General features: G+C 33.1%; 1 protein-coding gene across 3 annotated transcripts in view; it reads right to left on the reverse strand.

Moving 5' to 3' along the window:
- Positions 1 to 933: 933 nt before the first annotated feature.
- Positions 934 to 18156, reverse strand: part of LOC129808236 (pseudouridylate synthase RPUSD2-like) — a 351794-nt gene continuing 334571 nt past the window's right edge. For all 3 annotated transcript variants that reach the window (XM_055858055.1, XM_055858054.1, XM_055858053.1), the window contains exon 12: positions 934 to 1299. In XM_055858055.1, the coding sequence (XP_055714030.1) occupies positions 1231 to 1299 (69 nt within the window). In that variant the 3' untranslated portion in view covers positions 934 to 1230. The remainder of the gene's footprint in view (positions 1300 to 18156) is intronic.

Raw genomic sequence — 18156 nt, forward strand, 5'->3', positions numbered from 1 at the left:
TTTGCACAGTAATCGCAAGATCGCGCGATTATTGCTCAGAAGTCGACCAATAGAACAATAGTTGCACAGAATTCACGCATTTGAAATCAAGATTCCAAAATATCATGAATTATTTTTTATTTTGACTTATCAAAATAGCGCGATTAATGGCCACTAAATTGCAAAATAGCGCGATTAATAGCCAATAAATTGCAAAATAGCGCGATTAATAGCCACTAAATTGCAATATAGCGCGATCAATAGCAACTAAATTGCAAAATAGCGCGATTAATAGCCCCTAAATTGCAAATTAGCGCGATTATAGCCACTAAATTGAAAAATAGCGCGATTATTGTCACTAAATCGCAAAAAAGTGCGATAATTGCACAAAAATCGTACAAATTTCCTAAGAAACCTCACAATATTGCGATTTTTGTTCAGAAATCGTCAATTCTAACTTTAAGTGAACCGTAAGTGGCAAAAATAATCACCCCTTGCTTTTTTTCATATTTGAGATATTGTATGAAACTTGTTAAATTTTATGTAATAAATTTTCAATCATTTAGAAAAATTTTCCACCACAAAATATTGCTGCTTGGCATTTTTTTTCTCTCTCTCTTAAAACTGCTTTAAATATTTATCTCAGTATAATTTTACCTGCCAGTTATTATTATCAATATTTTATATATAATTAAATTTATTTATTTATGTATCTTTCTTCCTTAAGACTCTAAAATATTTTCATACAATCTACTAATGCATTTCTTTTTATTTTATATATATATTTTTTTAAAATGGGAATTTCATCAAAATTTCCATTTTTCTGTTTGATGAAATTTTGATTTTTCTTTTCTAGAGAATATTTCGCGCCAAGATGATGTCTAAAATGTTTTCTTATATCGTATCAAAAAATATTTACAAACTATCAATATTGTCTTTTTTCATTTTCATCTGTTTTCTTGTTTTTTTTCTTTTACTTAAACTTCTGCTTCACAGTTTAAATCTCTTTTTTTTGTTTTAATTTAAATGATGATACAAAAAAAGAACAAGAAACAACGTAAACCAAAGGCTGAAGGAAGAAATAAAATGTTTATTTGAGGGAAGGAAGGAGGAAAAAAAATGTCTTTTTGCCATTAATATCAATCTAATAAGAGTTTTGTTATGATGTGTAGCGATATTTAATTATAATTTAATTATGTGCTGTGGTTTCCTCAATCATTTTGCCATATGGTGGTCTCTCAGCTTCAAAATCTATTCATCCTCGATCCACTGTGCTGACGCCCAGTCCGGAAGTTCAGTGGAATACTCCCAACCGGGACCCTGCGTAGTGCCATTATTGATGATAAATCCAACCGAGAAATATAAACATTTTAATATTCCGGACTAAAATTTATATGTCTTCTACATCTTCTCTCTCTTCCACTTTATGAAAATGGAGAAAATTTTCCACTGTAAATTGATATTAATTGCTCTCAATTTCTCCTCTTTCTCATCATCATTCGCATCCACTTTAGCATTCATCTTCCAGACATTCAGTTTGCGCATTTGGATTAATGGTTTATGTACACTCTTTATGACTTTCAGAGGATGAAGGGAGGTGATAGTTAAAGTGTTCCAAATTTCTAATCTTCCAAATTCCATCGGCTTTTCAAATTATATGTCTCTGCAATTTTCTCAATTTTCACGATAATTCCATCTGACACTTTTCAGCCATTTATAGATGTAAAAGAATGATGATCGACCACATAATTGATCAATGAACCCATAATTTTCAGCAGAAATTTCTTCTCTCTGCAATGAATTTTGACCTGATTTCACCGTCAAATATCTCTTACAGATGTTGCCCTTGCTAAATTTACACAATTCTCGTAAAAGTCTAGAATTATTGCTTTCCGCACAACAACAGTAATTTGGACCTCAAAGAGTCAATGAAATACTTTACAGTGCCTGGCTATTTTCATTCACGCTTTTGGGAATTATGAGAAATTTTTTACAGTCAACTATAAAAAAAAGATGACTAAAAATAACCCATTTCAATCAAAATTAGTACTAATTCTCAGTAATATTGCCAATATGAGACAAATAATAAATAATTGGTAGGGAAAGTAAGAAAGTCAAGAATCTTTTGCTGTAATACACACTTCAACGAAGGCAATTTAATTCTTTATATTATTTGAAACAAAATTACTTCAATTTGCTTAACCCATTCAAACAAGGAATTGAAAATACTGGAGAAAGAATGTTAATATTTTGGAAATTAGTTCATTAGGGGAATGTTGGCATGGTTCGCACAGAGTGAACCTTCAAACAACGCAAATTTTCTCTGTATTTGCAAAGGTCTATTTCGTCATTTCTTAGCTATAAGATCGATAATTATCAAGCTCATGAAACGAGATGAAAAATTGTAAGTCAGCTGTTTGCAAACAAAGAGAAAATTCGCATCGTTTGAAGGATCACTCTGTGCGAACCATGCCTACATTCCCTACAGATTAATGGTGATATTCCAATGAAAAATGAACATTTCTTTTAGTACTTTACTGTTCTCAATTGTTTCTACTTAATCGACTTTTCTTTTTATTGGTTGCTGTCACGACAGGTAACAAGACAAAAAAACGTTGATAATGCAGAAGCACTTTAGAAAAGTACTAAAAAGCCCAGAATTCTGTAACGCTCTGGCAATGCCATATGACAAATTGGGTTCGAATCTTAGGAAAGCTTTTTCGAAAATGCGATTCTGTAGCTGTGACATTGCCATTTTAGCTCACGTGCCATTGTCAAAAGTCACATATTTGAGATTTCTGGCAATTCAAATGACAATGAATTTAGCACTTTAATGTTCTCAATTGTTTCTACATAATCGACTTTTCTTTGTATTGGTTGCTGTCACGACTGTTTGGTGGTTTTAAAATCCACCTATGGGGAAAATAGTCGAGACAGGTACCAAGCCAAAGAAACATTGATAATGCAGAAGCACTTGAGAAGAGAAAAGTGCTAAAAAAAAAACCCAGGAGGGGAATTCTGTAACGCTCTGGCAATGCCATATGACAAATTAGGTTTGAATCTCAGGAGAGCTTTTTGGAAAATGCGATTCTGTAGCTGCGACATTGTTATTTCAGTTCACGTGGTATTGTTAGAAGTCACATATTTGAGATTTATGGTAATTCAAATGACAATGAATTTAGCACTTTACTGTTCTCAATTGTTTCTACATAATCGACTTTTCTTTGTATTGGTTGCTGTCACGACTGTTTGGTGGTTTTAAAATCCACCTATGGGGAAAATAGTCGAGACAGGTACCAAGCCAAAGAAACATTGATAATGCAGAAGCACTTGAGAAGAGAAAAGTGCTAAAAAAAAACCCAGGAGGGAAATTCTGTAACGCTCTGGCAATGCCATATGACAAATTGGGTTTGAATCTCAGGAGAGCTTTTTGGAAAATGCGATTCTGTAGCTGCGACATTTTTATTTCAGTTCACGTGGCATTGTTAGAAGTCACATATTTGAGATTTATGGTAATTCAAATAACAATGAATTTAGCACTTTACTGTTCTCAATTGTTTCTACATAATCGACTTTTCTTTGTATTGGTTGCTGTCTCGACTGTTTGGTGGTTTTAACTCTTTCGCGTCTTTAGGGTAATGTCATGACTCGGGGAAAAAAGTTTTTTTTGGGTATTTACATTAATTGAAATCTATCTGTTCGTGCACGACATCATAATAGAAGGATGTAAGATTCTTGGCTCATTTTCTCAAGACTCTAGTTAGATTTCAATTAATGTAAATAGCCAAAAAGAAACTTTTTTCCCCGGGTCATGTATGACCCTAAAGACGCGAAAGAGTTAAAATCCATCTGTGGGGAAAATAGTCGAGACAGGTAACAAGACAAAGAAACGTTGATAATGCAGAAGCACTTTAGAAGAGAAAAATACTAAAAAAAAGCCCAGAGTTTATTTAGACCAAGTTCTTGCTCTCAGAATGATTTAAAGGTGTCTTGGAAAATTTTGAACTAGGGATTTATCATTCCATTTTAAACGGTCTCTAATATTTATGACAATATTGTGAGTTTCCTAGTGAAGGAAAATTTGAATTAGAATATTCGTCATATATTGACCCTTTTTTTAGATTATCATTTGTTACAATTTTTACAGAATAGTTTAGTGTGGATATGGATTCATTAAAAGCTGCTTAAAACCACTTTGCGAACTTTTTTTTATGAAAAAAAAAAACAGTCTCTTTCTTAAAAAAGGGAATTTATAAGCTTATATATCTTTGGAGAACAAGTGTAAAACGGTAAAAATTGCTCTGAAATCATGCACAGCTCAAGTATTAAATGGTAATGTGTTAAAAACATGCATCGCAGTAAAATCTTAAAACGGATGGTACTCAAAACTGCCACAGCGGGCACAAATCAAAAATAAAATTGTTGAAATTGAGCATAAGTCCTGCATACCTCAAATAAAATTGAATATAAATTTTAACAGGTGTCTTAACGGATGTGCATGTTTTCAGCACACTATTAAAAGTTCCATGCTTGAGCTGTGCAGATCGTAAATACGATCTCGAGCGTTTTATACTTTATCTGTGCGTGTTGTCAGCACAAATTTAACAATTTTATAATTGATCTGTACCGGTTTTTAACACAATATACTTTTTCAATTGAACTGTGCGTATCTTCGACACAATGTAAACCGTTTTATGCTTCAGCTGTGCAGATTTTATGCGAAATATGAGAAGTGCGTGTTTTATGCACAATCTGAACCATATTATGCTTCAGCTCTGCGTGTTTTCAAAACAATTTTGACTTAAAATTTTAAAATATTTTTTTTTTATTTAAATTATAAATCTTGAAAGAATATAAGGGCAAAATGCTTTCTAAAAGCTAGAAGGGCGTCCCAGAAAGTCTGAGGGAATTAAAAGTTTTTTTTTTTATTTCAACGCGAAATTTTGAACGATTAAAAGACATAATACATTTCAAAAATTAGAGGGGCGTCAAATTGTCTCTGAGTCTCTTTTGTTACATGACAGTTCATTTGATTAAAAAAATAGACAAACCGGCGCTCCTGATGGCCTGCGCCCTGGGCGGGCCGCCTCTCCCGCACCTCTCTAGGTGCGCTACTGGGTCAGGGAACATTGAGGGAGGAATGCGACCCACTGTTTGAAAGGTATCGATCTCAGCTACAACATACTAAAATTTAAAGATAAAGCATCGTTTAGTTTTCGAAATATTCGAGATTGATTAATCGAAAATCGACTTTTCGATTAATCGGACCTTCGATTAAATCGAATAAAGTTGGGGTGTCGGTAGGATTGTACTCCACGAGAGCTTTCTAAAACACCAAAATTTTTCGCATTCCGATTATTAGAATCGGAGATATGACCATTTGAAAATTGAATTTTTGATCCATTATAGCTCTGGTCACGGAGGCCAGGGGACCCTTATGCCCTAGACACACTTACGACTTAAGCCGAGAGACGACTTAGTGGAAAATAATGGAAATGTATTTTAATCATTATTTCGAATATAATTACGCTAAGCCGTCTCTCGGCTAATCCTCAGGTCTGTCGAGGCCCTTAGTCTGGTATTGGACGAAAGCTAGGTCCAGCTATGACATATATACTAAAATTTGAGATCGATCGATGCCCCAGGGGCCCAGTTATTGAAAAAAAAAAAAAACAAAATTTAGGGGTGTTAAAAAAAGGCGGAAGAAAGGGTTGGGGTGGATCTGATATCACCTACTTCTAGCGGCCCATCGATATTTAACCTTTGCTGAAAACCGCTTGTCGATATCTCTTTCCGTTCTCTCTCCAGAAGTGGTTATACGACGGACGGACGGGACGAACGGGACGGACAGGACGGGACGTCCACGAAAATCGATTTTTGGCGCATATGATATTCGTGATCTATAAGTGTCAAAACGTATTAATCCAAAATTTGGGCTCGATCTGACGAGGTCGGATTTCACCTAGGACCACAAACGCTGAGATTGTAAAGAATCTCAGCTAAAAATGTTCAGGAGAAAGTTTCCCTTTTCATTAAAATAACACAATAATGGTGCTCTTCTAATGGAAAAAGATAAAAGAAAATCTTCATCCTGAACAGTTTTGTTTTGAATATATGACTATTCGAAAGTGCTTCTGCATTATCGACATTTCCTCGTTTTGGTTCATGTCACAACTGTTTTTCCACTTCCTTTTTGTTTGGTTTTAGGTGGTGGGGACTGGAGAAGAAGTCGAGGCACGAACCAACACATAAGTCGGTAATGCAGAAGCACTTGAGAAGCCCAAAGGCTTCCAAATCATATTCCAGCCTTTACAATTTCTTTTTCGGTTATATATTTTAATGTTTGTACAACGTCGTACAGTTTCCTTCACAGTGTCAGTTATATGGGGAAAAAAAGCTCTGTGTTAATGTTTATTGACATTTGACATTCTTATCACAATCCACATTTTAAATTTCGCATGTTAAAAAAAATCTTCAGAGTGTAACAATAGGACAACTGCGGAAAAACCGATTTATCCTCTCAAGAAGGTGGAAAATTAACAAATTCTCCCTTGAGATGCTTTCCAAGCACTCCAACATCATTATTCACTTCTTCATCTCACTCTCTCTCTCTCTCTCTTATAGCCAAATTCATAGAAAATTTTTCCTGCTTTTCCCATTTCCTCTTGAGATTCTCTATAAGGGGGCAAGCACAGCCGAAAAAGAAAACGAAGAATAATGGCAAGTGAGGAAACTTATCGAGTTTCAATTGAAAGTTTTTTTATTCACTTCCCATTATGCAAAAAAGTACCACCAAAAAAAAATCTACTTTTTTCCCCTCATGATATACAAAAAAAAATGAGTGATTTTCTTCATTCTCTAGCGGATGTTTGAAAAAGATTTTCTACTTTTGGGAAGGAAAAAAGTTCACAAGTTTGCGCAGGAAGTAAAGATGACTGTCAAGGGATGGATAAAAAAAAAGGTTCACTTTGCTAAGAAACATGCAATATTTGAATAAGATCTTTCTTTTTTCCTCTTTCTTTTTCACGAAGCCATCATCATATGCAAGAGAAATATATAGAAGGAAGTGAATGTGAGAAAGATGCTGGGAATATTGAAGAAAAAGAAGAAAAAAAAAGAACGGACGACGAACTTCAATAATATGTATGCAATTTTCATTGAATTTCCTTTCTTGTACACATATGCTGAGTACACAATCAAAACTGTCTAATGAAATTACTCTGCATGTGCATATATCATTGAATTATATTTGCCTTCGAGCTTTTTATTGTATAGCTCTTCCAAGAAGGATGTGAGAAGCACGCTGAAAAGCTAAAAAGTCAAGTTTCATTGATGATTTTTCCTAGAATTTCTCCTATACAAGCTTCAGTTGAGCTTTATGATGCATGAAATTGTGTATTTTTGCTAAATCATATGAAAAATAATTTATTCTTCTATATGATTCATACGAAAACTGATGTTTTTCCGGCAAAAACTTTCCATCATGGGATTTCCTGTAAAGTGATTTCAGTAATATTGAGTTGAAAAAATAAGAATAATCTATCACTTTTAGATGAGAATATACATGGCTTCATATCAATCTTTGTGATTTTATTGGGAGGTTCTGAACAACTTTAGTCGCCTCTTGGCAAATCTCTGTAGTTCTTAAGGTTCTAAATAGTAAATTTGCACTTGAGAGAAATCCGAAAAAGTTAAAATAACATTCCGGAAATGTTAATTTTACCCTGCAGTATTGATCCGAAATCGGTGTAAATATTACCCTTTTTAGGTGTGTTATGGGTTAAAGTTACCCTTTTTCATGTTAATTTTACCCTTAATAAGGTGTAAAATTAACATTAAAAAATGTTGATATATTTTTACACCTAAAAAGTGTTAAAGTTATGAGGAAAAAAAGTTAATCGCACCCTCTTTTTTTCTCAGTGAAGTTTGAAATGCAATATTTTTAATACATATTGAAATTTCTTATTACTTCCTTTTCGGATGTGTTATATGGAACCTTGAAAACAAGTTTATCATCTCTGCCTTCTTTAAAGCAGTTCCTAAAATATTGAAAAATTAATAAAAATATAGACATTGCTTTGGGTATTATTCCGGCCACTTTGAGTGTAATACCGGCCACCTTGTTTGTTACCACCTTTGGTCAAGCAATGGATAGAAAATTTCAAAACGTCATACACAACGGGTTTAAAAATATTTACTTTAATAATTTTATATGACCCATAAGCCCTGAGATCTTCCATGTGATTTGTCCTGAAGACCTAAGGAGTTTACCTTGGCATCCCAAATTTACGCGCAGATTCCCGTAGAAGTTTGCCCTTCCTTAACTCTTGCAAGGCCTATTCCACATCATCTTTTTCATAGAGGCGATGTTTTTCTTCTATGGACATTGTACAGCTCAGAAATTGAAAAAAATAAATAAAATGAATAAGAAATTCAGGAAAACAAATGATGTTGCCGGAATAGGCAACATTACCTCACTGGAAAGACGCTCAAAAAGTATCTACTTTTTTACGCGAAATACAAGATCCACCTGGGAAATTATACTTGAAATTTAAAGAATGATTCACTATTAACTAAAACAGAAAGAATCTTTAATGAAAATTATTCAATTTTCATGAAGAAATATCAAAGGAAAACCCTCTGCATTTCACCACAATTACAAGACTGCTAGAAACACAAGCGAACTGTTACATTTTTTGTAAGACTCCACACTGAGTTTTTACAACGCAATTTAAATTCAAATTATACCTAAAATTTAACGATCTTTGTGTTAATACATCCTAAAATGCATAAATATTTAAAAGCAATATGAATTCATTGACTATTCGAAGATAACATACATAATTTTAATTAATTTATTTCCCTGGCCGAAATTACACTCAAAATGGCCGTAATTAGAAGCTAGCCGAAATTTGACACATCTCCCCTAAAAGCAAAATAAATTCATTGACTATTCGAAGATTACATACATAATTTTAATTTATTTAATTGATTGGCCGAAATTACACTCAAAGTGGCCGAAATATAAAGCTGGCCGAAATTTGGCACACTTACCCTATCTTGAAATTCATTTCTGAGCAGTGAATACAAGTTTTCTGGGTTCGAATCCCCTTTAGGCCATCAAACATTTTTCTCGAATTACCTCTATTCGCATTCCGGACCGTAATGCCCTAAACAGATTTACGGCTTAAAGCTGAGAGATGGCTCAGAAAAATTAATGGATCGAAACGATATAAAAATAAACAATATAAATATAAACTTGAAAAAGACATGTGACTATTCCTTATCGTATGACCCGTTCATTACTTTTCTTCTTTTCTTTTCAATTTCGTTTTCTTCACCAAATCCGTAAATATACAAATATGTTTTAAAAATAAAAATGTGAAATTAGTTTCCTTTGCTTCATAATTGTGAGGCTTCCAAGAATTCACACTTATTTTCACATGATTATCATAAAAATTGATAAATTTCTTAGTGTTTCGCCGAAAATGTCTCTGTTGCTTTCAAAACGATCATTAGCAGAAATGCATAACATTACATAAATCACAGTTTACAGCATGAAATAAATCAAATAATTTTTTTTTCTTACTTAATTTGACAAGTTCAGTTTAACAAGCTCCTCTCGAGGAGCATATTCATAAATCAAAAATATAATTAGTTAGTAAAATACCAAGTTCTGTGCATGCACAGAAAAAAATTGTAAAATTGTTTGTAAAGGTTTGTGAATTCCTACTCGTAAATCGTATAGTCTACTAAATGGTTCGAAAAAGTTTGTACTTTTCTCACAAACATTGTAACAAGATCTCATTTCGACTCCTCAGAATATAAGTCGAACAACTCGATTTTTTCAAAATTAATTTTTTTTCGCTTTTCGGGTACTCCTTGACACCTTCCCTGTGAATTATTATACTGGAAAGTATATTATTCCCAAAGTTATAGCGTTTTTTCTAAAAAAAAAAAAAAAAGCAACATCACAATTATTTTTGATTTTAGTAAGGATAAGAGCATCCCGGCTAATTTCACGACAATAAATAAGCTATTATTTGGCTGCAAATATGTATAGTCTATAACTTGGTAGTGTGGCGGTTTAATTTCCATGGAATAAGACAAAATCTTTTTTTCAATCGTTTCTCTCAATCTCAATCTTATGCATTCCTTCCTCCTCTCACATTACATATGAAGGTGTATGCTGTAAACTTACAAGGAATTTTCTAATTTACATTCTAAAATTTACATGCGCACTGATTAACACTTTAAAACCCAAAGTATCATTTTACTCTAATTTTAAGTTTAGATCTTCATAAATATAAACATGATTAGGAGAATTTCTTAAAATCTTGCGTTAAAGCGTGAAAAATTAGGTATTGACCTAAAGTTAAAAGCCTCTAAATTGAAGATAATTGCCTGGAAGATGTGCCCTTCAGAAAGTTTGATCAAAGGGTCAGTATGATGGTCTCTAAGTTAGTGAGACAGATTGTTTTCTTTGAGAAAATTCAATTGTGAGAAAACATTGGTCCATGTGTCTCTTTCAGAATATGTAAATTTACCCTGAAGCCTATATGTAATATGTACAAAACCCTTGGACCAAGTTCATGTACAATATTTCCAGGAGATGTTGCTGGAAAACTTTCCAATTTCCTCTTCTTTTCAAGAACACATCCAGGAATATAAAGTCCTCCTGTGAAGGACTCTATATATACCAGAAAGGATAATCTTGGTGTTTTGTGGTGGGAAAATTGAGAAATCATATTGAAGTATAAGAGGGAAAATCGTAAGGAATTTTCATTCAAAAAGGCACTCATTGGACTGTTAAATGCGATGATGGAGTCTCTTCGTCTTTCCCCAAACCAAAAAAACCAACAGAGAAAATCTCCATCTCTTCCACTTCATCAACTGTTTCATGTCAATTTTCAGTGACATTAAATATTTATGGAAATTTTCTCTCATAGCACACAAAATTTTCACTCATGTGGCTTTACCTCTTGTTCGGTTTATTCACCAGGAACTTTTATCATTGAGACACATATACAACATGAGTCCTGAGGGAGATGTGAGGAAAATGGTAGTGATTCCCAACAAGACAATTTTATCCATTTCTCACTTGATTTTCCTTCCCAACTTGATCGATTTTTCCCAAAAAGGAAATTTATGGGACTTCCCAATGCCCTCCCCCGCCAAGCAATATTTTTCCAATGAAAATTGAGCTTTCACGAGAACTTTTTTTTCCACCCATCAAACTTTTTAATCATTTTCCCATCGAAACTATTTACCTTGAAACATTCATAAACTTTCCTTTCATTGGCAAAGGAGAAATCGTATAATGATTGAGTACAGAAGAGCTACCTTGCTAATTTTTTTTTTCAAAAGCTCTACAAACCACTCTAAAAACCTTAATGCTCAGTATTTCGGAGTGAAATCTACACACAACACCTAAAATTGATTAGGAAATCGATTTTCATCAGCAAATTAAGCGATTTAATTAGGTATAATTTACTTTTTTTGATCGGTAGATAAAAAATATCTTAATTTTATTTAGAAGGACTTATGTAATTTATATCCAGTTGAATCTTTAAAAAATAAAGCAGATAGTAAATGAGACTAAAAATTAAGAGGATTGTGATTAGTATAGATAATAAAAATCTCATTTTAACACAAGGGTTTTTAGTAATTTGTATTCGGTTAAATTTCTTAAAAATAAGATAAAAAGTAAGTTCAAAATTAAAAAATATTTGGATAACTATCAGTTATAGGGGAAGGGCTCATAATTTTGGACAGGGTGCTTATAAGCATCAATGCTTTAAGTTTGAAGTGCGATATTTTCAGAACTAATCGAAATTTTTTGTTACTCTCTCTTCAGAAGGGTTGTTTAGAAATTTGACTAGCTGTTTATCGTCTTTGTTTTTACTAAAATTAGTCTTAACACGTTCAAGAATGAATTCAAACGTAGAGGGGAATTTGATTCTAATTTTGAACACATTGGTTGTAATTTTGGACAGCTAATCCGTCTCAGTAGGATGCCCTTTGTTTTCCATTTTAAGAACCAATCTTACAAAGTCCTCTTCCTGTTTATATAAGGGAACCGTGGAATGTCACAAGATGCCCGGACACTTGCTATATCATTAATTAAAGTGAGTTGACTTCGGTACTCCAAGTACACGCGGATTCGCGCATTCACTGCCCTTTCCGGGAGCTCTTTAAGGCTTTTCTCACTACATCTCGTCCGTAGAGATGATCCTCTTTTGATTCTTCAGGCTTTTATACACTTTAGTCATCACAAAAGCTAAAACTTCACGAAATTTCAAAAAGAAAAAACCAAAAAAATACCTGTCCAAAAGAAGAAGTATCACCTCACCAGTGATTCTCTGAGAAAATTGTCCATTTTTCGCACGAACAACGTAATTCACAAGATAAATCTTGCTTCAGGCCAAGTGAACAAATCACTATTAACATGAATCAACACAATATTCGATGAATATTTAATAATATCACTCAAAAAAGCCAGGAAAGATTGTTAGTACTTCACCACAGATAAATAAGATTGAAGTCAACATGAAGTTCTGTCATATTTCTCGTAAGCAATTGCTCACACTGAATTTTCAACAAAGTAATTTCAACTGAAATCATATTTGAAATTTAACGAATTTAGTGTTAAAATCTTCCAAAAGAACAAATATTTAGATAGAATACATTATTCATCAAATATTGGAATAAAAATCCTTCATTTTAATCAATTTATTTTTAGTGTCCAAATTTAGAAACTGTCCAAAATTATGAGCTCTTTCCCTAATATATAAAATATCAAGGGGTGAATAAATGGCTCTGAGAGCAAGCCGTGAGTGGCGATCTGCAAAATAATGCCGATCTGGAGCTAAAAATCGGCAGAGCGACATTATTTTACTAAGAGACAGATCGGCAAAATTTGGCTAGAGATCGGCAGAAAGACACAATTTGGCCAGAGATCGGCAAATCGGCACAATTTTTGGGAGAAATCGACAGATCGGCACTCGAGTGAACCGTGAACGGCACAGTTATCTACCCCTTTTTTGTATATCCCCACCCATCCCTCTCTAATTCAGGTCTTATGCTCTTGGCCTATCATGACCGAAAACCTACATGGTAGAACATTGTCACTAACTCGCAATCACTTACATAAAAATAAATACATAAAAAAATAACATAAATCTGTACTATACACTTTTAAACACTCATAGGAGTGAATACTGCCAGGATTCCTGGAAGTATTATATTTGGATGCCATTTCTCTTGACAAATCTGGTTATCTACCCCTTGTAAAATATAATTTTTCAAAATTTTAGATGAGGCTTTTGGAGTGATAACTGAATCTTTTAACTTAAGTTTTCTCAAGTATAAGTTTAAATTAAGAAAAAAACTTTAAGTTAAGGTATTCAACATGTTATCTGCTACATTAAATCTCTTGATAGGAAGTCTAACTAATTTTCAACTACACAAAATCTCTTAATGTAAGAAACTGTGATCACAAGAGCTAGTCTCTTTCATTTTAGGAGATTTCCAGATATGAAAGCCAAAAACAATATCTAGGAGAAATTACCAAGTTTTTTGGGAGAAAATATTCTTAATTGAAAAAACTCTTCCATTCGACTAAAGCTATTTCTATCAAGATTTATAATTTAAGAAAATATGTAAAAGATAGACATTCTGGGTTTTCCCAAATGAATTTTGTGAAAATTCATTAACGAACTTAATAAACTTTTACTGAACTTCTCGACCCTGTAAAATTTTCATTGGAAAACTTCCAGTGTTCTGCAAATGAACCCATTGCACAAAATAAGAATATATATCTTTCTCCTGTCATCCGGAAAACTCCCACTTTGAACAATAGTTAATTTATTCAGCTCTTAAATTAAATATTTTTCCCTCTGGAATACTCTCTCTCAGCCTGTTAACATTTGAACTTCTCTGAAAGTCCTTCACAACAATCGGCTGAAACACTTCAAGAGACTCTTACAAAAAAAAAAAAAAAATTGCACAAATCAAAAATTCCCAGCTAAAATGCAATGAAAAATTCCACACAAACTCTCTACTAACTTTTATTTTTTTTTGTACTCTCACTCTCTGTAAAATCAAGTGAGAGAAATAAAAGTTATTTTAATTACTTTCTTAGAATTAAATTATCGTGCTGGAGTTGTTTTGCTTTTTTTCTGCCATTCCGTGCACAAAGCAAATTTGCCATCATTTTGGCATCAAGTGCTTTTCTTTTATTCTTAAAAGCCACCCACATGTGTTTTGTCACAATGAAAAAGTATGAATAAAAAAAAACCGTAAACTTTTCAAAATGTTGCTCAGTGTTAATACTTTTCACTCTTTGTGGAGCTTAAAGAAAACATTTAATTTTGAGCTTTGTCGCTTTAGTCAAGGACTTTTTTGGAAATGCTTTTCTCTGTTGGATGGGAAGAACAGCGAAGGGTGTTAATCCCTTTATAAACATTTTCTTTCTCACATAAATTTTCCAGAGCAACTTTTCCCAGGAGGAATTTGTGTATATGATTTAATTGCAACATATCATTCTAAATTCCAGCGTATTTTGTCATATTAAACACATCTGGAGGCTCTGTAGAGGCGTTTCAGGGGAGATTTCTAGTGTTAGGAAAATCCTCTCATTGTCGCTTCGCTGTTGCTGATTGCAATTTAAAGCTCTTCAGAAATGTTCATAAGTTGTGAATTACAGGAATGACTTGGACATTATTTTAAATATTGCATTTTGCGTTGAAGTTGCGTTTTAGTTTAGGGATTTAGAGGAAAGGCTCATAATTTTGTCCAGTTTCTTATTTTTGGACACTTTGAGGATAAAATTGGACACTAAAAATAAATTGATTAAAATTATGGATTTTTATTCCAATATTTGATGAATAATGATTTCTATCTAAATATTAGTTCTTTTTGGAAGATTTTAACACTAAATATGTTAAATTTTGAATATGATTTGAGTTGAAATTGCTTTGTTGAAAATTCAGTGTGAGCAATTTGATTACGAAAAATATGACAGAACTTCGTGTTTACTTCAGTCTTATTTAGCTGTGGTGAAGTTCTAACAATGTTTCTTAGCTTTTTTTGAGTGATATTATTGAATATTCATTGAATATTGTGTTGATTCACGTTAGTGGTGATTTGTACATTTGACCTGAAGTGAGATTTGCCTTGTGAATAAGATTTTTAGTTTGAAAAATGGGAAATTTTTTAACACATTTACCAGTGATGTGATACTCCTTATTTTGGACAGGTGTTTTTCTCATGAAATTTCGTGAACTTTTAGCTTTTGTGATAACTAGGTTGGACAAATGCCTGGAGAATCAAAGGAGCATCATCTCTACGAACGAGATGAAGTGAGAAAAGCAATTCAGAGACTCCCGGAAAGGCCAGGGAATGCGCGAATCCGCACAAACTTGGAATACCGAAGTCAGTTTACTTTAATGAATGATATGGAAAGTTTCCGGGCTTCTTGTGACATTCTACGTTTCCCTTACATGAACAGGAAGAGGACTTGGTAAGATTGTTTCATGAAATGAAGAACAATGGGCATCCTGTTGAGGCGGATTAGCTGTCCAAATTTACAGCCAAGTTGTCCAAATTAATAACCAAGTTGTCCAAAATAAGAGTCAAATTCACCTCTACATATCAATTCATTTTTAAACGTATTAAAAACTAATTTTAGTAGAAATAAGACAATAAATAGCTTTCCAAGTTTGTAAACAACCCTTCTGAAAAGAGAGTAACAAAAAAAGTCAATTAGTATTGAAAATATCGCACTTCAAACTTGGAACATCGATGCTTATAAGCAGACTGGTCAAAATTATGAGCCCTTACTCTATATTGGAATTGAAGGATTAATTATACTTAAAAACCGTCTGGCGAAAGAGGGGTAATGATGCTATTTTAATGAAAAATGAGCTACATGTTTTAGCACTTTACTGTTCTCAAGTGCTTCTGCATTATCGACTTTCCTTTATGATGGTTCTTGTTACGACTGTTTTCCATATTTCTCGTTGTGTTCTTTCTTTTTGTATCCCTCCTTATCAACGTCTTGGGACTTAAGGCCTATTTTGACTAAAATCCAATGTTAGTCTAATCACCCAAATCATCAATCAATAAAATTTTTCCTATCATCTGGCAAAAATAAATAAATAACAGATATTAGTTTGGACCTTACACATCACTAGCCGTGTTAAAGCGTCCTTGCGTTCTAAAACCTTGAAAATAGTCGTTACGACAGGGGCCTCTTGACATTTTATTTTTCCATACGTTTTTGCATAGAGGCACTGAAGGCTATTGGCAAGTTTTTTCCTAAAGAGAATTGACTTATCAGTCCGATATATTTCGAATTCGTACATTAAAAGCTATCTAAAAATATATATTTCATAATGTTCGCCAAAATTATACAAGAACTACGAGCACATTTGTTGAAGTCGTGGTGCAATATCTACAAAATTTTTACAAGGAAAAGTGAAAAATAGCTTCACTTTTTATTAGGCTTGATGGGCCTCTGCGTGACAATAAGCAACTCAAAGATAAGTCGGTTATGCAGAAGCACTTGAGAAAATTTTAAAAAAAGACACCAACCATTTTTAGGTTTTTTTTTGTAGTTTCCAAAGCTACACTCAGAAAAATAAAAGAGTAAAACTTACTCGAATAGATGTTAAATTAACTCATTGTCCTTGTGATTTTCAATTAACTATATTGTAGAGTTGAATTTACTTCTATTTAGGTGTAAAATTCAGAAGAGTTGTTTTAACTAAATTTATCCGACAATTTACATGACAAAAGAGAGTAAATAACCCTTTTTAAAAGACAAAATAACTCTTTAAAAGTTAAAATAACTAGTTTCAAGAATTAAAAGAATCCTAAAATAAAAAAAATAACTCTTAAAAAATAACTCTTAAAATAAATAAGTTAAAATGAGTTAAAATAACTCTTTCAAATCACAAAATGGATCGATTTTTCAATTTTATTTCTTTAATTTTATCATTTCCTTTATCAATATTTTCTTGATATCAAGTTCCACATGTTCCGAGCGAGATATCACATATGATACACAGCCATTCCCTTGGTATATGGCTTAAAGCAGAGGCGTGCAAGAACCGTTGGAAACCGAATAAACGTCAAAATAAGTTTGTTCTGGTAGCGTTTTGACCATTGACGTGCATGGTTTATTTGACTTTTATTTGATTTCAACGGTTCTTGCACGCATCGGGTCTAAAGACTTGAAGCCATAGCACACTTTTACGTGCAAACACGTATGGGAACTGGGAACTTCTTAACATAAAAGTTGGGCCTATTTCCCTTTTGCAAGTTACTGATCCCTGTGGAGGGATAAATAAAATAGATTTCGCACTAAATAACTTTTCCCGATCTGGAGGGGAATTCTGTAACGTTCTGGCAATGCCATATGACAAATTGCGTTCGAATCTTAGGAGAGCTTTTTCGAAAATGCGATTCTGTAGCTGTGACACTGCCATTTGAGGTCACGTGGCATTGTCAGAAGTCACATATTTGAGATTTCTGGCAATTCAAATGACAATGAATTTTATTAAACAAATCAACCAAGATATAGGGTAAGTGTGCCAAATTCCGGCCAGCTTGCAATTTCGGTCACCTTTTTTGTTCCTCGAATTTCCATGAACTTTTAGGTTTTACGTACAGATTATGCAATGCAAAAGAATAACAAAAAATGTAGCTTCGACAAACGAGATGATGTGAAAAAGATATTGGAAGGATTCCCGAAGGGCAAGGAACTATGAGAATGAAGGTGGCCGAAATAGGGTACCAAAGTTATGTCTATATTTTTATTCATTTTAAAATCTATTAAGAAGGATTCTAGAGTAAATAAAGACGGTAAACTCTTTTTAAAGGTTCCAAGCAACACTCTTACAAAAGAAAGAATAAAAAAAATCAATTTGTATTTAAAATATTACATTTCAAACTTGAGACTTTGAGGCTTGCATGCAACTATGCCGAAATTTGGCACACTTACCCTACTGTATTTTCATAAAATCACCAAGTAAAGGGATTTCATTTAAAAATCAATGAATTGCTTTTTCTAACTCATATGATATGACAAAAAAATCTCGATTGGCATTGTCAGGTTTCGAACTCACGCGTGACAATGCCACGAAAATTACAGAATTCCCCTACTGCTCTGTG

The sequence above is a fragment of the Phlebotomus papatasi genome, chromosome 3 (assembly GCF_024763615.1).
Source record: "Phlebotomus papatasi isolate M1 chromosome 3, Ppap_2.1, whole genome shotgun sequence".
Taxonomy (NCBI): domain Eukaryota; kingdom Metazoa; phylum Arthropoda; class Insecta; order Diptera; family Psychodidae; genus Phlebotomus; species Phlebotomus papatasi.